Source organism: Pleurodeles waltl, chromosome 1_1 (assembly GCF_031143425.1).
Source record: "Pleurodeles waltl isolate 20211129_DDA chromosome 1_1, aPleWal1.hap1.20221129, whole genome shotgun sequence".
NCBI classification, from domain to species: domain Eukaryota; kingdom Metazoa; phylum Chordata; class Amphibia; order Caudata; family Salamandridae; genus Pleurodeles; species Pleurodeles waltl.
Window position 1 is genome coordinate 639472814 of NC_090436.1, and position 21582 is coordinate 639494395.

Consider the following 21582-nt stretch of genomic DNA (forward strand, 5'->3'; position numbering starts at 1 on the left):
GTACATCGATCACACTGTATCATACTGTGCCCGAGTCAAGTGGTACATCAAGCTAGGTTCTGATGGAGGGTAGGACGTAGGCTTCTTTAAGGAGTCAGAATGTTGTGACTAAGAAAAGGAAAAATCAAAAAACAAAAAGCATCCCCAAACAGAAAGCAAAAAACTGCTTTTCCCTAAGAATTATCATACGAAGAACCCAAGGGTGGAGGGATTGATGAAATTCTCCCCTGATGGCAGAGACTCAACTGAGCTTACTTTGCAGAATTTCCCATATGACGATCCTGTTTGAGGTAATGCGAGAACTGGAGAAGCACCGGCTCTTTCCATTCTGCCCTCTCTCATTCTTCACTGAGCCTTACCTCCCATATCTAATGCTCTGCTTGATCCTCGTGGAGTGGGAGGGAGAATGGGAAAGGGGACTTCTCTTCCCTTGCTGGAGTTAAGTCCTAGAGATATTAGTAATCTGGTCGGGTGGTTTTGAGGAGAATGCCCCCACCTAGTAGGGACAAACAAGGGGTATCAGGTATCTTATCAACTGAGTATGAGTAATGCTGATCAGGGTACCAGAAGTAGAGCCTGTCTCGCACCCTCTTCCCCTGCTTAATTATGGGACAAAAAAAAATTGTGCAAGGGTTGGGGAATCATTATGGATTCCACCTATAGGCCCCTCACGAAGAACCTACGTGGAACATAGCACTATTTCATCCATTTAGATTTTATCCTGTTATTAGATAACACATCTCCCACGGTAAATAGAAGCTCTATCTTAAATTCCTTCATGAAGATCGATGCCTTAAAGTTGGTGAAAAGTAGTGATATTACAAATCTCACTATTTATTCGTGTGGTCTGTCCCCTTATTCCAGAGTCACCTTTGGCTCACTGGTTATCGCAAATTTGTTTGTCCAGAATTTTATTTTCTAAAGCGAGGGATTGATGTTGTCACCGTCGGTGAGCATTGGAAAACCCCTATCCAACAATCAAATCGTCTGAAATGATCTAAATCAAAGGATTTGATGCAGTGGGGCCTGATTCTTATTTCATTAAGGGGAATCCCAACTAAATAGTTATTTCACTTGGACAAGGGGTTGAGTAATTAACTTTTTGGAGGGCCCTGTAACGTATCCCTGAGCTGCTGATTTGAAGGACAATCTTTCTCAGGGGAGCTGGCTGGCAGGTGGTTTGAATAACATCCGCCCTTTACCCAGAATTAGTGGGCCCTTGAGGTACCTTGGGTGGGCTGTTCCTGTCACAGAATATGTCTCGATAAGGACAAGATGAGGAAAAATTAAATCTTCTGAAATCTTTTAGGGCCAGATGTAACAAAAAAGGCATTTGCGATTCGGAAATAGCGATTTTTAAGAAATCGCTATTTCTGATTCGCAAAATGCAATGTATCATATTTGCGATTCGGTAATAGCGATTTCTTAAAAATCGCAAATGCTATTACCGAATCGCAAATTGCGATACAGACCCCATTCGCACCTATGGGCCTGTAGGCCCATATTTGCGTATTTTTGGCATTTCCCAAATTGGGAATTCCTAACTGGAATTCGCAATTTAGGAACTGCAAAACCCCAGGGTGCTGGGGGCCTAGGGCCCCCTCTGCTGCACCCCAAAAAAATATTTCAGAACATGTAAGGCGCACACATGCCAAAGAGGCATGTGTGCGTTACATGTCAATTTTTAAAATGCATTTTTAATGCATTTTTAAAATTTGCACATGGTTGCCACCAAGTTCAACTTGGTGGTAATAGCGATTCCTTAATGCCCAATTCACATTAAGGAATTGCTTGTTACATGTGGTTTAGAAATCGCAAATAAGGATTCCTTATTTGCGATTTCTTATTGAGAGAATCACAATTTGCGTTTCTCTAAACAGGCTCCCAAATTTAAGGAATCAATATTTTAGCGATTCCTTAAATTTGCGTTGCGAATGCCTTTCATAAATACTGAAAGGCATTTTTGCATTCGCAAACGGGCATTCACACCGTTTGCGAATGCAAAAAGACTTGATACATCTGGCCCTATATCTCTTAATCATGTGCCTCCAAGAAACTTGGTCATGTACAGCCTTTAATTGTAGTGGTTATTTTGTATTCTGTAATGCAAGGCGTTCTGAAAGGGGTCATGCTAGTGGGGGGGGGGGAGGTGACAATCAATCATGTAGTTTATGTGCACCCCTCAAATTTGTGTCAATGCTTGAAGTTGGCCTTCCTAGGAGACAACAGTGGTCCATCTTTCTTTTTCTTACTGAACATGTACATTCCACCTGAGAAACCATTTTATTTCCTGATAAGTTCACGTTTTTCTTTTGGTCATGATATTTGTGTTATGGAAGATTGCCTAAGTATTATAATCATGCTAAGGTGTCAAATTCCACCTCTGCAAACAATCTTTGCCAGTGTTGACAAAGAAGATACAATGTCTATTTTGGAGATTCTGTTCACTGATAAATTAGAATAAACAAGCGTGGGTCTATACTACTTGACACTCTTACAAAATTCGACCTGATTATATTGAATGGGAGATCTGCTGTGGGTGATGCTGCCTCACATTACTTTCATGCTTCCTCCTCTTAGAGTCTACTTGATTATGTAATATTCGCCTTTCAAATATTTAGGACTTGTGAGAAACTCACTGTTTTTCCATCTGATATGAGTGATCATAGTTTAGTTGGTACATCCGTGGTCTTTAGTCTCCGGGTGTTAGACTCAGGGAATCCTCGATTGGGTATGATTGCTTTTAAGGAATGCTGTAAGTGTTAAGATCAAGGGAGTTTGTGCAGACCCATTGGGGCTTGTTTGTGATATCCTATTCTTTTGTACGAGTCCTATACAAAAGAGTTTTGCAAGTTTACCACTAGACCTAATGGAGGTCAGTTGCTGAAACATTGAAAATCCCCTTTCAAGGCAATAAATCAGGAAATACATGTATTAGTATGAAAACGTCAGTTGCTGTTCTCCTTGGATGACAGCATGAAATTAACTGCCTTAAACAGTCAAGGTCCTGGCGCAAACTCCATGAGAGCAGAAGGAGCGTGATTTAAAATGGATCAATCTAAGAGAGGCTGCAAGTGCTAAGACTCAAGGAAGTATTGGTGTTTGATCGCCGAATATTGCAATTCTAGGGTGAAGGCGCAGGCAATCCCTATCCCTGAAAATACTTGGGTGGACTATTTTTCTCAGTTGTACATGAGTGATACTGAGTTAGATACCCCCATGACACTCTGTATGGAAACTGTTTCGTACTAGGTGTATGGTGTCCCCTCTGCGGATGAGATAGTGGGGTTTATGAAGAGTGCCAGAATGCCTGGGCACTTTGGGGCCTGATGAGGTTCCCATTGTGTTTATCAAAAAGGAGACTGTAGCATGGGTATCCTTCTTTGTCCCATTATTTAACTATTGCTACCATTCTGGGAAAATCCCCCAATCATGGAAGGATAGTGTCATTGTACTGTTGTATAAGAGGGGCCTCAAACCTTCTCCTGCAAGCTTTAGACAGGCAGTATTGCTGGATGCTTCTGGCAAATTATTTGCCAAGAGTGTACTTTGCAATTTACAGCAGTGGGTCAAGATCAGAATATTATTCCCCCAGAACAAGTCAGTTTTAGGAGGAATTATAGTACACTGGATAATACTATGGTCCTTCAAATGCTAGTGAAAAAAAAATATTTTCTCAAGGCCAGTATATACGACGTTCATTGATTTCTGCACGGCGTTTGATAGAGTTGATCGTCCACCGCTGTGGAGAAAGCTTCTTCTTTTGGGTGTTCTGCACCACCTTCTGGGTCTTGATATGGAACTACACACGGATTCCTGGTGCCAAATTTTGATGGGAGGGTCACAGGGTTTATCACCTAGGGTCAAAACACATAATGGTCTTAAGCAAGGCCTTCTGTTTTTCTAATACATCTTTGATCTTCCAGGCACCTTGAATCAAGTGATGGGTAATTCTCCCAGAATTGGTGTGTTGTCCATTGGCTCCCTATTATATGCCAATCACGTAGCCATTATGGACCTAACTCCTTTTGGCTTGCAGTGCTTGGCTTGTAGCATTGTGAAAGTATGCAGAAATCCACTCTTTGAAGATTAATATTTCCAAAAGGAAAGTCCTGATCTTTCTCTTAAGAATGAATCTAGACTACAGAGGAATTTTAAATGGTATTGACAAACTTGAAATAGTGGACTTGTATCTTTATCTCGGGAAGGTCTTCTCTAAGAATGGGTGGGACATTGATCATTTGAAGCTTTGTGCAAGCAGGGCCCTCTCTCAGGTCAACACCTTGTGCATATTTTATAAAACTTGTGAGAGATGTCATTTCAGGCTAGTCCTGTTAGTTTTTATGGCAAAAATCACCCCTTTGTGTTATGCATGTGAAGTGCTAGGTATGATTTACAGGGGATTGAATTTGAAGGGATTGAAGGTCGCATTTTTTGTTAGATGTGCAACTTGAATACTCCTGCAGCCCCTCATGCTTTGCGTTTGGAGTTTGGCTTATTATCCTATTACTTTTTTTCCATGGCTACTGTTTAGAGGTGGGAAAACTCACTCATCTGTGGAGAGGAGGGGACATTACGGGCAGCCCTGAAGATTGAAATCTTCTCCCTGCTGAAAGAGTGGAGCAGGTTCTTTATGTCTTTTGAGTGGGCTAGAGAAACTTTTGTGACTGATCTGAACATAGATTCTTTTATGCTCAAGGCTGTTCTGAATAGTTTAATAAAGGGCTCTGTGTCTAAAATGAGTTTGGCCAGAGATATTGCCCTAAGCCAGCAAAATGTGCATAATCAGGTGGTGCAGGAGAGAAATCTGCGGAACAAACCTCAGCTCTATCTAATATGCAATCTGCCCCATGGGATTAGAAGGCTGATCTTGTTGCTGAGAGTGGATTTGCTCTCTTTACGTGTGATCTCGAAAAGGTATAGAAGATGTGAGCTGTGCCAGATTCATATTTAGGATCTTAACCATGTATTATTTCTGTGTCCTATGTTACATAAGGTCTATCGTCATTTTTTTAAGCCTCTATTTATCAAATATAACATACATACTGCCTTGGAGGCTCGTAAATTTGAACGAAGTTGTATTTAATAAGATTTTCAAAATGTTTAGATCCTTTCTGAATATTTATTAGGGCCGTGGGGTATGACTGGTGGGTGCTGAAAAATTACCTGATCATCTTAGAACGTCTATTCGGACTTATGCTCTTTATTTGATGGTGTTTAGAAATAACGTTAATATTGATTCTCAGTGTCTGAAGTGCAGGATTTGGTAGCCTTGTGGATAAACTTCAGTGGAATCAAAACGAACATTTTATATATATCTTCTTATTAGGCCCCTGGCAACTTTCAATTTCAGTGAAGTATACCGAACACCATCAAAACTGTTTTGACTTTCAGTTTGACTAAAAACATGCAACCTGTGAGTGACAGTGGATGTTGAAATAAAGTTTACATTTTATATTGTTTCAGTAACCCAGGCTGCTTTTTTTTGCACACGCCAGAAACCATGCAGGCTTTCCTACATCCATGCCTACTGACATTATAGTGTGTTGGGAAATCTGATACACTGATCTGATAGATGGCGGACTGGCTTATGTTGATAACTTTTTTGCTGTTTCTACACCAGATTGCAATACACTCACAATGTCATAGCCCACATGATTCCGAAGGACCACAGATTTGCTCAAAAGTTGCGTTCATGATGTTCTTCTGCAGCACAAAACATTTCTTTTTACTTTTGGTAATTGTCCTTTTCATGGTGCTGAGAGAGTCCACTATTTATTTGTGCTGACAGTTGCCAGCGGAAAATATCTCCAATTATTTTTGGGTACCAAGATAATCTTTTTTAGGGTACTGTGTGCCATTGCAAATGTTTCCTTCTCTGTCTGTCTTGTGTCATTCCAAGTGTAGTCAGACACAGTTATCACATTTCTGAAGCAGTCATAGAGCAGCCCTCACCATCCATTTGGCATTTCTTCTGAGACGACTCATCATTTAAGAGTTGCCAGGGGTCACATCTGCAACTCCTGACATGTCTCTTGCCACCACACGCACTGCTCTTGCGACACATGGTCTCAGGTTGCAAAGGCAGCACCATTTTTGTTCTAGAAAGTAAAAACAGTTTTCGATTTTTTCTCTCTGCAGTCGGTAAAACAATAGCTGCTCCATGCTGTTCACTGCGGAGGGTACACAGTTGAAACTTTAAATTGTTTTAATTTGTTCTGTCAAGGCAGGTGTTCCTTACCAACTCTCCCTTTAAGGCCTCCTAGGGCCTATGCTTCACAACCTATTACTATGGTTGTCCTGAAGGCTCTGGGCTTTGACGTACTTCACTGGACTGGAAAATATTGAGGCCGACCACTTTTCTCGGACAAAAATAATGCCTATTTGTTTATATTTTAAGATTTTGAAGAACCAGGAGTTGTTACTTCAATAAGAAGTTGCATAAAATGATTTCACTATTTTGTAAACAGGACAGTTCTTCTGTCTGCTTTAATAATCAATTTGTGTTAGTTAGAAAGCTCTAAAATACTTTTGACCCCATTGTGAGCTCCCCGTTATCTCTACGTGGAGATACTAGGGTCAGAATTTACAATACCAGGGAAATCTCCTTGCAAGATAACAGGGAAAAAAAATGATTTCCCTTAATATGGAATAAAACATGCAGACCCAGTGATATCGAGTCAATTTCTACATATTTTCTCCCCTTTCTTGGGAAATAATGGCCAAACTCCTCAAACATTTACCATCTGCTTGGAGTCAAATCCCATGCCTGGCAGGGCGTTGTCCACTCGCAGAGGTAAGATCTTACTTTACTCTAAAAAAAACAGAAAGTTGCTGAATAAACCAAAGTGAATTTGTCGTTAGGTATGATAATAATTTCCAACAAAGGCTAATGTGACAGCATGGTTAGCTGAATATGTTGCTCATAACGTCATGTTTTAAATGCTAAAAAACTGAAATTAAACACTTATAGTTTACTGACCTAAATATATTTTGTGCCCCTTCTATGCCTGGCTTATGACCTCACATATCAGATTACTCATGACATGTTGAATTAGATCATTGATGACATCAGTGATGAGATCTCAAATTACGTCTATGATGACATAACTGCCGACATCACTGCTGACATCATCAAACATCGGCTGTTCAAATTACTCTATAAACCATTGCAGGATTTCAGATATGATATTAAATACTAAATGACGCAGAATCATGTAAACCTTAACTACTATGAACATTCACAAGCTCCATTAGGTAAACCAAGATCGTCAGCTGTACAGCCTTCACCCTTAAGGAACAATTTTTGGGTAGCTTCTTGGGGGCAATAAACCAGACAAGAATGGGCAGTCCTGTGCTGCAGATGAGCATTGCCCTGTGAACAACTTTTCATGGTGAGTCCACTTCATCCATACATCTACGCTTCAATAGGTTGTCATCCCCTACTATGCACAGTCTTTGTCCTGTACTTAATCCTTTGCTGAAAGTCAACCACCAGTGGGCTACCAACCATGCATGGGAGGGAAAGTACCATGCAAACATGTTCCACTCTGTGCAAAACCACTCCACACAGAGCCCACTCCCTCTACAAACCAAGGCCCCTTCGGTGGTGATGGCCATTCCACACATAGCCTTCAACCTGTACCAAACAGTTTGCAGATAGCTGACCTCTTGTGGGCAATCGCACAACTGTGGATGAGCAACGATCTGGTTCATTCAGTTTTCATTCCTATACGTAACTTTTCATGCAGAGACCACTCCAGAAATGAAAGGCCCCTTAGGAGAGTTAGCACCTACTCTTTGTAACAAAGCTTTTAGAGATAGCCAACCTCTTGTGGGCAATCATCAAGATGCGTTTCCTCAAGTCGACATGTCACCTGTGATATCATGATATCAACACAAAAGTTTTTTTGTTTATAGATATTTTGCCCAATATATCTTGGTAATATGCCCTGCCATTTCAATCTAAAGAAATATTTTTTATGGTTTTTCACTTTACAAGTTTTTTTTAATTTAACGCGCCTAGATATGGAAGACTTTTTTATGGCTTATGAAAAAAGGCACATTTTATGGACGACCCTCAGATGCTGCCGAATCATGTTGGAACTGAAGAGACTCCCACCGGCATTATTAAAGGAATATTCCTTATGTTAAGGTTTAAAAGTTGGAAAAGTGCTCTTATGTTAAAAACTTTGTTATCAAATAACTGAGTTGGGCTTTGTGGTATGAGGTAAGCCTGTGACATTACGTAAATGCACCTTACTAATGGTCGTGCCATTCTATGGTACATCGAATTATCCCTGGTGTCATAGTTCCGCAACACAAAGCATACTATTTCTTTCCTGTTGATACTCCTTTTTTGTGGTGAGTGGAGAGCAACATATGGGAAGAGGTCATATGTGGGCAAGCTTAGCCAAGAAAATGTAGAGCACTGATCCTAGAAAGAAAGCAAATGGGTTGGCCATAGACTGTTGGTATAAAAGGGAGAGCAGGCTCAGGTAGCAACATTATTATGTTAGGATACTGAAAATGTACCCTATTTCCAACAGCTGGTAGAGATAATGGAGAGGGCTGATTGAGGGATGTGCAAGGCCACCTGGGATGTTTTAAGCACGTTTTTAGCTAAGTAGATTGTGTGCTTACTTCAGCTCAAGGCAATCAAGTCAACCACACACAAATAGATTCCACGATGCTATAGATAAGTAACGCTGACAGGCAGGCAGCCAAAGCTGTGGAGAACTGGCAACTAACTTGCACAGTAGGACATAGAAAAACAGCTATGGTGCACTTTTGGTAAGGCATAAATAGCTATTATACTATGTGGTTCACAAATGCATTCTAATATACATTGTCTCCTTCTCTTGACATTTATTTCCCCCCTCAAAACACTAGAATATTTCATGATTGCTATGTCAGAGCCTATAGCTTATTAGCAACATTTTTCAAAAATTTCACCAGGGAAAACCAACCCAAAACCTTCTTAAAGAGGTGAGTTTCCTCGCTTTGCTCATGGAATTCTGCCTTTTGATGGGGTCCTAGCAGGCAGAAAGTGTATTAGCGTTGCCGGTTGTCTGCATGTTTAAGATCTGGTTTCTAGAGAGGGTGTTATACCTTAAATAAATTACCGAAATAAATACTTAAAACATGATCTTAAGCACTTAATCAAGAAAACATAAACACACTATTAAGCAGCACATCGCGTTTACCCTGTAAAATGTAAAACACAACATAAAGGCAGCCTAAAAATGGGAGAGCTCCCTCTTTTAACTCAAATTATGTATATAAACGAATCACTGCAACAGAGTCATGAAGAACCACTTCATGTTAAGAAAAGTAGTTCCTTTATTACTGTTTTTCAGTGCAAGATACACCTGTCTAATGCTAATTCTTAAGATATCCTTATTTTGTTTCAGGTTTGAGCACTCTGCCAGTTTGTATAACTTGGTAATATCGGCAATGGGAGCTAGAGCAATAACAGATTTCCAAGTCCAAGAGGTAAGCAAATCCAAAATTTGGACTGTTTGATGTTTCTTATGTATTTACAGAATTTCATATCTGCCTCACATCCTTGTGACCTTTATTTGATGTATCACCCCATTCAAATATTTAAGCTAATGTGTCACATGTATTCATATACCGTAGGTAACTGTTTGTTCATATTGCTAATTCATTCCAAAATGAGGTTGTCCATACTAATATCCTGTCTCCTACACAATTTGGGGGTTTATCAGTGGGTCAGTGTCAATACTCACCAGCCATTTATAAGTCCCTTTTGCTGTTCAACGGGTCCAGTCCCACTCTTACATCTAATGAATTAGTATGACCGCATTTTGGCTTCTTTTTGTACTTATGTTATGTAAACACCGCAAAGTTACCATTTTATTTGACAAATATTCATTTGAACCAAGATCACAAAGGTTTTGAGTCCTTGAAATACATTGCCTTTCAAATTCTGTTACTTCTTTTCTGACAACTATCATTTGGATCTTCATTTATATTATGTGTCAATGTTTATATTGTGCCCATCATTAAATACATTATCATTTGCACTTGAACGATAGGTGTACCTATCACCCGACTGAGGTGGACCAATTGCACTCATTTTTTAAATCGACATTTAACTCATTTTTTCTGAGCTTGAAAATTTGAATTATCGATTCATAAATAGTTAAATATACCAATAGTGCAATTCATCAAAATGATTCACTAGGTGTAGTAATTAGCATCTTTAATCCCATGCACAAGCACACCTTGGAAACAATTAAAGCGTAGAAAAGGGAGAAAATATATCGACGAGCACACTAGAGAATGACAACACATTCTTAAATTCAATCATCAACGAGCAGGTTGCACTCACACTTCAGAAACACATTTTCAAGAAACTTGTGAAAGGCTTAATTTAAATAAGCAGCACGAGTACTGTGAGTCGGGTATCTATATTTGAATACAGATACATATTAAGAAAACAGATTTTTCTGGAAACAAGCAAATAACAAAATGATCTGGTTGGAGATGGACCTTAGAGGCCTCCTTTATATTCAGGCTACCTACCAGTTCTTCTCCGAGTCAGTAGCTCAGTACAGATGGTGAACAATGAAGAAGAAAGTGTACAATTCTGCAAGCCCCGAACTCCATCTTAAATTTACCGATGCATACCCCAAATCAGGATGACATGTTTTGAACCCCCAGAATACAAACCCAAGATCAACCTGGTGAGCTGGGCAATACAATTGTTGCGGCTCAACAGCTGAAAACTTTGGTAAAGAAGTCAGTTCACCAGGGTAAACTTCTCTTCTGGAGTGGAGATACTAATTGCAAATTTTATCATAAAATATCACAAGATTTGCACCACTTTTCTAAACGTTCCATATAGTTCATTGAATCCATTGCAACCCGTGTAATTATTGTTGTACTACCTTCCTTGCAACTTGTTTGTGTATTTTTTATGATTCATTACATTTTGGAAGATAGTATTCTCTTGTAAAACTCTCACTACACCTGTCAAACCTCTCCTTGGCTATCCTGGATACAGACCATATTGCTACAGTATATAAAGGCCATCTGGCAGGGGCTCTGCTATTCTTCAATGCTTTTACCCACCCTGCACTTGCTCACTCTCTAAGTGCGTGAGTAGAACAACCTCCTCTACTATCTCTCTATTTTTTCTCTCTCAAACACACACACAATTCTCTCTATCTCACACTCATTCACACTAAACATACATTTACCATCCGCACATGCAGGCCCAGGGCAATACATTCATTTAAAATACACGTGCGCTCACACTAATTAGTAGATGTGTCCCAATTATTGACATCACTAACTCAAGCCAGTGCACTTGCTTAAACACATGAAACATGCATGTGTGGGGGAAAGTGTGTGTGTGTGTGAGAGAGAGAGGGAGTACCTAGACAAGGTGAGGGAGAAACCCCAAGGCCATCAAAGTAATCACCTCTTTACATAGAAATCTTTTGCAGGACTCCACTCTGTTCATTATTTCTATCCAGTCATAGGTCGTTTATGAATTAGGGCAACCATAAATTATGAAAAAATAAGTTTTGACCTGCCTTCCCAGTTGTCCATTCTGTATATTTAGGAGTGCAAGTGTTATTTTTGTGTCTGTTTTTTTGTGTGTGCACGTTGTTTTGTGAATATGTTTTTGGACATCTGTGTGTGTATGTACTGATCTTTTTTGAGATGTGTATTTGTGTGCTGGCAGGATTTCCTGCGGGAAACCAAAACACGAATGGAACAGTTGGACACCACAGCAGGGTTCCCAGCTAATAAACAAACAATGAACCTTATCATGCTATATACCCACCTCCTGGGCAGGCCAGAAGGAAGGGACGGATGCTTAATTAACATGGGGCCATAATGTGAACAAAGCATATTGTTTAGTCACACTACAGCCATAGGGCCAGCCTGCTGAGCAGTTAAGTCTCTCACACGGTTCTTAGCTGGGCAGGGGCTATTTGATCATGAGAGAAGTTACAACTACACAGAGGTGGTGCTTCCCTGAAGGCAGAGGATCGTCGCCCCTCCGCTGTCAGTACAGGAAACATGAAACGTAAAATGGTAATATAAAGTACTTTTTATCATTTTATTTTTCATGCTGGCAGCAGCCGTGTCTGAAGGCATTGCCAGCAGCAGGGTGGATCAGTGTACACTTCAGTTTAAAGTGCGTATGTCACTTTGGCCTGCTGTCTTGCAGTGCCAGCCTGACATGCTGACTTTAAGCGCTCCAACCTGAGCTGTCTTAGACAGCTTGGAGGAGAGCAAGCACAGGCCCCCATTACTTAAAGGGGCATCGAACCAGCACGCTCCAGCCAATCCTGCTGCTTCTTTTGTGCTGCCTGAGCAGCGTGAGAGAAGTACTAGGATTGGTAAAGGGGGGGATTGGATGAGGCTCTGGGAGCCTGTGCTCAAGAAACCAACTAATTCTAGTTCTCTGTTTCCTGAAGGAAGTCCTTCCATTATAGGAAATTCTGTTCTCCACGCCTATAGAAGTGCCTTCCCAGGGTGTTTTTGTGCTTTGAGTGTCTGCCATTTAGTGCAGTTTTATACCTCTACCTGTATTTTGTACTCTTTTGTATCTTGCACACAGCACCTTTCCTTTTACAACGTATCATTTGCTACCTCTTATATCTTGTTTACTTTTGATACATGCACAACGGCCACCACTGCCTCATGTAACGGAACTATTGTTTGAGTGTTTTGAGTGTCTACCATTTATTGCAATTTTTTTACCTTTACTCGTACTTTATGTGCTCTTGTAACCTGCACACGTCACTTTTTCCTTTCGTAACGTATCGTTTGCTACCTCGTGGACTTTTTTGCTCTTGATACTTGCACAATTTTCACTATTGCCTCATGTAATGTAACGTTTGTTTTTGTAACAGGCTCACTTGTAATTCTTCTCCTCTTGTATCTCTACTTTGCCTATTGTGAAGCGCTCTGACACCCTCGGGTATAGTCCGCGCTATATAAAAACGCATTAAATAAAAATAAATAAATAAAAACTGCTAAGAGGGAGAGGAGGAGCACCGAACACGAGGCAGTAGGCAAGTGAATCTTTAATTTCATTTTATTTTATTAAGTTAATTTACCTCACTTGTTCACGCAGAGGAATGCCTGTGACAGGTAGCCGGCTTGTGCCCGGGCACTGTAGCTGAGTCCATGTGAGGAGGCAGGCACTGAGGCTCAGCATACAGCTGTCACAGGGCTTCCTACTACGGTGTCTGATTATCATTGACGAGAGTGCTGCTTCTCCTACCACGGGTTCTCTCCCAACCCTTCGCCACCTCCAGACACATTTGCCTCCTTCTGGGCTCCTGATCTCACCCGGGCTCCTGATCTGTCGCCACCTCTGAGTTCGTCGATTTCTACTGACCTTGCAGGACCTCCAGAGCATTAGGCACCAACAGCAGTCCCTGACCCAGAGGTTACAGCCTCGGCCCCCTGAAGCCTAGCCCCAGTACTACCTAATGAGTGTGATGTCTCTTCCCTGCCCAACACAGTGTCTCTGACCCCCACCACAGTCTCGAATCCGCACGTCACCTCCTCGTCAGTCGAGCTACCCAGACTTTCCCAGATGGTCGTAATTTGACTTCTTTCTTCAAACCAACTCACAGCAGCTTTATAGGCCCTGACACAGTATCCTCAGAGGGCACCCATTTTCCTCTCTGTTTATCTGTGCCACACTACTCCGTGTCCTGCATTTCAACCCTCTTCCTTTCCTTTATCTATCCTACTCTGTAAACTGTGTTGCCCTTTCTCCTATACTTTGACAGCATAATTATCTTTCCATCCTGAGCTATCCTCTGCCCAGCTCTAGCCTCTCACCAGCCAAAGACTACCTGTAGCACTACCAGTTATAGAAATGGCCAGATTGAGGGATAATGGCATGGCCATCGGGAACTCTAGTCTTCAAGCCTGTTCTTGGAGCTAGGTAGGGCTGAGCTCTACATTCATATTTCTCACGTTTCCATTACTCTAGGTTCTTCTTATTTTAACCCACGTTTTTTTTAAAAACATGGCCATCTCATTACTAAGTGTCAATCATGCTAGGATAGTGGATTTAATAGAAAGTTACACAACTTTAACAGGATGATAAATGATGCCTACAACAATCTGGGCTATTAGAAGTCCCTTGGCACAAACTGAGGCATTGACAGGACAGTACCAAATTCTAGTCACTATGCATTCATTTAATGTAGCGCATTACTCTTTGCATAGTGCATACTGTGAGCTGAGTCACCTCCAAGTGATTATAATGGGGCACACTTGTATTGTGACTGAATTTCTCACAGTGCCTGTCTGTGTTTCAAAAAGATGTTCATAATACATGACCATACAATCCTTAGCCTTACTGCAGGGCGCACAGGGCAGTGGTCACGTATTCTAGTTGTAATTTCCAGCAAATGGGTGTGATGTGGGGCACACTTTTTTCAAAAACATTACAAGGCGAACGTAAAAGAAAATACAGTGCTTGCTTGCTACTTAAAAGCCATCCCTAATTTTTATGTCTCCCCCCCCCCAACTTTCAAATTTTACTAGCTGCCACTGCAATTACGATAGCTGAAAAAAGTCTTTGTTTATCACTATATACATGATTATACATTCATGAAAAAGTAGCTCATGGGGCACAAAGTCAACAATGCTACGACCATATATAAGTTAAGGGCCATCATAAGGACTAAAGAGATAGAAAAATGGCCTGTGAGGAAGAAGAGGCCAGAGGTCGTGCAATAGAGTAGTTGTGGTAGGCCAAGATATAAATACAAAATGTCAGTCTGTAACTTGAAGCAGTAAGGAATACTGTATTCTGCTGGGGAGGATTATTGGTCCAGTAAGTGAAAAATGTGTGCTTCTTAGTGTTGTACATACCATTTCACATCACAAACCCAGTGAGGCTGACAGGCCTCCAGCGGGGTTGGTGCAATACATGCAAACAAAACACAAAAGGCCCACGCATATAGCACGACATATGACCACCAGTGGATGGTCTGAAGATAAAGGTGCAGGGTACATAAAGATCTTGCTGCCAACCAGCTGGACGAGTAAAGCTGACACAATACGATGGTGCAACAAGTAACAGGCATTTAAAGTTGAGTCGGCATACCTCATTACAGATAAACAAATCCTTCAGCAGATCCATTTCCTGCACACAAGATACACAAAAGCTTAGAATTAAAAAAGACCAAAGGAAGAGGCATATTTTTTAAATAAAAGGGAAATGTCTAGTTTAACAGATACTCTGGACCCTGTGCATGTGTCTCAAAGATACAAACAGGGATTAAACCCAAGTGTTAGACCTGACAGCGTTATGGTCGGCTTCCCCCAAACGTTTTGCCTGCTTGCCTCCAAATTTGCTGATTTTGTTGTTGTTGGCCCAAGAACTCTCTGTACTTTACCACTGCTAACCAGTGCTGAAGTGCTTTTGATCTCTCCCCTAAAAACATAGTTTAATTGGTACATACCTAATTGGCATATTTCATTTACTTACTTGTCCCTGATAAATTGCACTACATGTGCTTAGGGCTTGTAAATTAAATGCTGCTTTTGGGCCTGCAGCACTGCTTGTGCCTCCCTCTTAAGTAGCACTTTAAAACATGTCCCAGGCCTGCCACTGCACCCAGAATACAGTGTTGCACTGCCATGTTGACTTCGCATTTAAAACACCTTGCCATGTCTTAAACTCCTCTTTTATTACCTCTAAGGCACCCCTAGGTGGCCCACTGGGTAGGGTGCAGTGTACGTAAGAGGAAGGACATGTACTTTTAAGTTTTACATGTCATGGTAAAGAAAAACTTCCAAAGTCATTTTTCATTGTTGTGAGGACTACCCATCTCATAAGATAACATTTAGTATTCCTTATTACATCTAATAAGCTGTAACTCTTAATTGAGATGGGATAGATATGTCATGTTTAGTACCTATGGAATTGTAATACTAAATCTTATTAAATGGTAAAGTTGGGAATGCCACTTTTAGAATGTTGGAATTTTCCTGCTCTTAACCCTGTGTGCCTGCAGCCTGTCTCTAATAAAGGTCTGGGGTGGGGTGACATCTGAGCTTTGCGCCTTCCCTATAGGCAGCCACACACAAGGAGAGCCTAGGTGTGACTGGTGGGCCATCCACATCCTTATGTGCCACCCTAGGAAGGATGGGAGAGAGAAGCTGGACACAGCCTCACACTTATACACTTATACCTGAATATGTTGTGCCATTCTTGAGCACAGAGCCATGCAAGAAATTGTTTTAGATGCAGCTGTTACCATTAGGTAGGCCAGTGGGGTTTCCAGTTTGCAGTTCGTGGCCACCACATCATTAGCAGAGAAAGGTGTAGGGAGACTGAATTTTCTGAAGCCATCTGGGAAAACATTTCAGGGTGTATGAATACATTCTCAACTCTGTGTGTGGACAATTCAAGCTAAAGAATTCATATTTAGTGTGTGTGTTGTGTGTGTCAATGTCTACATATTGCACAAAATTATTTGTGTGTATTGGTATTAATGGGTGGCTTTATTGTTCAAGGGCATAGTGGTGACAAATGAGTGGGAGCGGTCATAGATAAATGGTTGTTTCAGATATGAACCCTACCAATTACTTTGGAGACCATTACTGTTATTTTATTACAGATCAGTCTCTAAGTACGGCCCAGAAGCCCTTGCTTAGCACTTTATCCTGTCCGAGACTGCCAAGAGAATGTTTTATTTAGTATGGATTACTGGAACACATTTCCACGAAGGGTGCCCCGCACACAAGAAATTAAAGGCATTATTAATACATTAAGGCGGTCATTCTGACCCTGGCGGTAAAAACCGCCAGGGCCGTGGTCCGCGGGAGCACCGCCAACAGGCTGGTGGTGCTCCTTTGGGCATTCTGACCGCGGCGGTACAGCCGTGGCCAGAAACGGAAAGTCGGCGGTGTACAGCCGGCTTTCCGCTGCCCAGGGGAATCCTCCATGGCGGCGCAGCTTGCTGCGCCGCCATGGGGATTCCGACCCCCATACCGCCATCCTGTTCCTGGCGGTTTCGGCCGCCAGGAACAGGATGGCGGTATGGGGTGTGGCATGGGCAATGGCATGCGAATGGCATGGGCACTGCAGGGGCCCCCGTAAGAGGGCCCCACTTAGAATTTCAGTGTCTGCTTAGCAGACACTGAAATTCGCGACGGGTGCTACTGCACCCGTCGCACCCCTTCCACTCCGCCGGCTCCATTCGGAGCCGGCTTCCTCATGGAAGGGTGTTTCCCGCTGGGCTGGCGGGCGGCCTTTTGGCGGTCGCCCGCCAGTCCAGTGGGAAACCCAGAATGACCGCCGCGGTCTTTTGACCGCGGTACGGTCTTCTGGCGGTTCCCGCTTGGCGGGCGGCTCCCGCCGCCCGCCAAGCTTGGAATGACCCCCTAAATCCCTGTTTTAATACAGAGTACCTAAACAAGCATAATTGCAGATTTAAACATTATGGTTAGAAAAATAAAGGCAATTCTTGAAAATACGATGAGATTTGCAACATATTATAATCAATGCAATCTTTGGATGGAATCAAAAATGTAATTCTTCTCTAACAGTAGTTAATGCATACATTAGCAACAAAATTCGCCAAAATAATTACTTTCTAAATGGCCTGGCGCACACGTACTTGCATATAATACAGTGTTCAGCGTACAGCCTGCTCAAAGACACAAGGCCAATCTACTTTTTAGGTTGAGCATAGCAGCGCACAAGTGCTGCTTTTCTGACATCTTGATATCTATGTGGGCTTTTAACCACGCCCATCACTTTCACTCTTTTGTGGGCTTGCCTTTCAAAAATCCTTTGTTATCATTGGTAAATGCTTTACGTCTGTCCCTCCTTTGGGGCGGTTTTGTTACCGCCTTCGTGACCGACCGTGTTACATGGATAATTGCACATTTGCTGATATGTTGGACTGCAAGCGAACTTCTTTTTCCTTTTGTGTGTCTCCTTTGCGCTTATGCTTATGGCAGCCGTGCCTCTTTGAATCAGCTTGCTTATATCAACTGTTTTACTTTAAATTTTTCCTTTTATGTGTCTCCTTCGCGCTCACTCTCATGGCCGCCATAATACTTTGAATCGGCTTGCTTATGTCAACTGTTTTACTTTTCATTCATCCTTTTGTGTGTCTCCGCGCTCATGCTCATGGCGGCCGTGGCGCTTTGCAGTGGCACTTTGAATTCATTTATTTCGTTTGTAACAACACACTCATTGGAATAAATCGTATCTTAGAAAGATTTTGATTTCTGAAGTTTATGCCAATTAGTTAGTTGCAAAATAGCCCCATGCGATGTCACCTGTGTCAGCAGAGTTAGAGTGCTGTAAATGGAGCCGAGTAGACAACAGCATCACCTGCCAAGAAAGATTGCTTCACCCTGCACTATGATTTCTGACTGCCATTGTGGCTGCAAGAGGAGCCTGACACTTCCTGTGTGTATTTCACAAGCTATTAACAGCTTCTGACAGCCAAAATCTCTGCTCGGGGTGTTTTACGTCTTTCGCTTAGTGGTGTATGAAACTTATTCGGCGTTTCCATAGGAATACCTCCTGCATTTCAACAACAAGCAAGAAGGGCCTCTAGCTACAAAGAAGCTTTACAAAACTGACTTGTCATTTTTCCGGTGTCAGCATGCCATTTCGATAGTATTCAGAATTTGGCACGAGAACCACTATTCTTGAAAAGTCCATAGTTTCACTAGAAGGAAATAATACACATTATTCATGTGACTTCTTGTTAGAAGTGGGATCTTTGGTTGACAGACAGGTTACCCCCTGTTCAAGCAAGGACCCTCACTCTAGTCAGGGTAAAAGAGAATCACCCTCGGCTAACCACTGCTTACCCCCTTGGTAGCTTGGCAGAGCAGTAGGCTTAACTTCAGAGTGCTAGGTGTAAAGTATTTGTACCAACACACACAGTAACTTAATGAAAACGCTACAAAATGACACAACACCAGTTTAGAAAAATAGGAAATATTTATCTAAACAAAACAAGACCGAAACAACAAAAATCCGACATACACAAGTCAAATTATGAATTTTTTAAGATTAAACTCAAAAATAGCGCTTAGAAACACAAAATACTTCGATGAGGTGTTAACACAGCGTCATGGCGGAGTCATTCCCATCAATCCAACACCAGCGGCGCCGGACATGGAGTCGTGTAAACCCTCAAGTACAGTACCTTTGGTAAAGAGTGAAAACAAGTCGATGCGCGAAGTCGGGGATCGCGGCGTCTGTGCGAAACGTTGAATCCGCGCACTTCGAGTGGTGTCGGTCACGACGTGGTGTGGCGACTTCCATGGAGTCGCAGACTTCAGCGGGGCTGCAGCGGCGTCGGGCCTCCGAAGGTCGTCGCGTTCCAGCGAAGATCACGGAGTCGGTTGCAGGCAGCGTCACCGGATTCAGCAGCGGCGTCGGTCCTAAGTCGTCTGAAGTCGATTTCCTTGGCTTTCCACCAGCTTTCCTTTCAAGGGCCCAGGGACTGGATAGGGCACCACTTGTCAGAGCAGGAGTCTCTCCAGAGACTCCAGGTGCTGGCAGAGAGAAGTATTTGCTGTCCCTGAGACTTCAAACAACAGGAGGCAAACTCTAAATCAAGCCCTTGGAGATTTCTTCACAAGATGGAAGGCACACAAAGTCCAGTCTTTGCCCTCTTACTCTGTCAGAAGCAGCAACTGCAGGATAGCTCCACAAAGCACAGTCACAGGCAGGGCAGCTCTTCTTCCTTGGCTCTTCAGCTCTTCTCCAGGCAGAGGTTCCTCTTGTTTCCAGAAGTGTTCTAAAGTTTGTGGTTTTGGGTGCCCTTCTAATACCCAATTTCTCCTTTGAAGTAGGCTTACTTCACAGTAAAGTCTCTTTTGATTTTGAATGTGAAATCCTGCCTTTCCCAGGCCAGGCCCCAGACACTCACCAGGGGGTCGGAGACTGCATTGTGTGAGGACAGGCACAGCCCTTTCAGGTGTAAGTGACCACTCCTCTCCTCCCTCCTAGCACAGATGGCTCATCAGGAAATGCAGACTACACCCCAGCTCCCTTTGTGTCACTGTCTAGTGTGAGGTGCAACCAGCACAACTGTCAAACTGACCCAGAGAGAGAATCCACAAACAGGCAGAGTCACATAAATGGTATAAGCAAGAAAATGCTCACTTTCTAAAACTGGCATTTTCAAACACACAATCCTAAAATCAACATTACTAAAAGATGTATTTTTAAATTGTGAGATCAGAGACCCCAAACTCCACATGTCCATCCGCTCCCAAAGGGAATCTACTCTTTAATCAGTTTTAAAGATAGTGCCCATGTTAACCTATGAGAGGGACAGGCCTTGCAACAGTGAAAAACAAATTTAGCAATATTTCACTGTCAGGACATATAAAACACATTACTATGGCCCTCATTACAACATTGGCGGTAAAAGCCGCTTACTGCCGTGCAGAAGACCGCCAACACACCGCCGCGGAATCCCGCCACGGCCATTATGACCCACTGCTCGGAATCTGCCAAAATTCAGACACCCACACAAGTCCGCCACACCAAAGGTCAGTGATAAACTGGCGAAAACAAATCCTCCACCGTCACGCCAACAGAAATACGCCCACACTATCACGACACACGAATCCACGCGGCAGTCTTTCAACCGCGTTATTCCATTGGCGGTATACACCGCCGCGCTCAAAATACACACACATTTACAAAACACAGCCACATTGGACAATTTGAAATACACACACCTGATACACATAGACACACTACTCCCACACACTCAATACAATATAAAATACACACCCACATCACCCACAAAGCCCTACGACCAAAAATCACGAATGAAGGCCAGAGAGAGACACCACAAACAACTAACAAGCATCCACAGGCACACAATACCATCACCCACAGAACTTCCACGCACCTCACACAACACACTAAATATCACCCCACCTATCACCACACACACCACCCCACACATCACCCACACCACCCCCTGGCACGGCAAAGACACCCCAGGTTCTCGGAGGAGGAGCTCAGGGTCATGGTGGAGGAAATCGTCCGGGTAGAGCCACAGCTATTCGGATCACAGGTGCAGCACACATCCATTGCAAGGAAGATGGAGCTATGGCGAAGAATCGTGGACAGGGTAAACGCAGTGGGACAGCACCCAAGAAATCGGGATGACATCAGGAAGAGATGGAACGACCTACAGGGGAAGGTTCAGCGGACTGGCGGCTGGCCCCCACCTCCTCCCCCACAACTAACAACATGGGAGGAGCAGGTCTTAGCGATTCTGCATCCTGAGGGCCTCGCAGGAGTAGGTGGAGGAATGGACTCTGGTAAGTCAAATCTTAACTATTACATCCCCCACCCTATGTATGTATGTATGTATGTATTAAGTATTTATAAAGCGCGTTCCGGCCCGAGGGCATCGAAGCGCTAACTGGGTAAGGCTATGTCCGCTAGAGGGGAGATTCCAAATCGTATCGCGGGAAGAGCCAGGTATTAACCAGTCTCCTAAATGTCAGATAATTATGTTCCTGCCTTAATTCCAGTGGAAGTGAGTTCCAGATTTTGGCGGC

At 42.7% G+C, this 21582-nt stretch overlaps 1 protein-coding gene across 1 annotated transcript in view; it reads left to right on the plus strand.

Annotated features, from left to right (window-relative positions):
* Positions 1 to 21582, plus strand: part of LVRN (laeverin) — a 470465-nt gene that overhangs the window by 405835 nt on the left and 43048 nt on the right. Inside the window, exon 19 of the mRNA XM_069226651.1 lies at positions 9414 to 9495. Within this exon, the coding sequence (XP_069082752.1) occupies positions 9414 to 9495 (82 nt within the window). The remainder of the gene's footprint in view (positions 1 to 9413; positions 9496 to 21582) is intronic.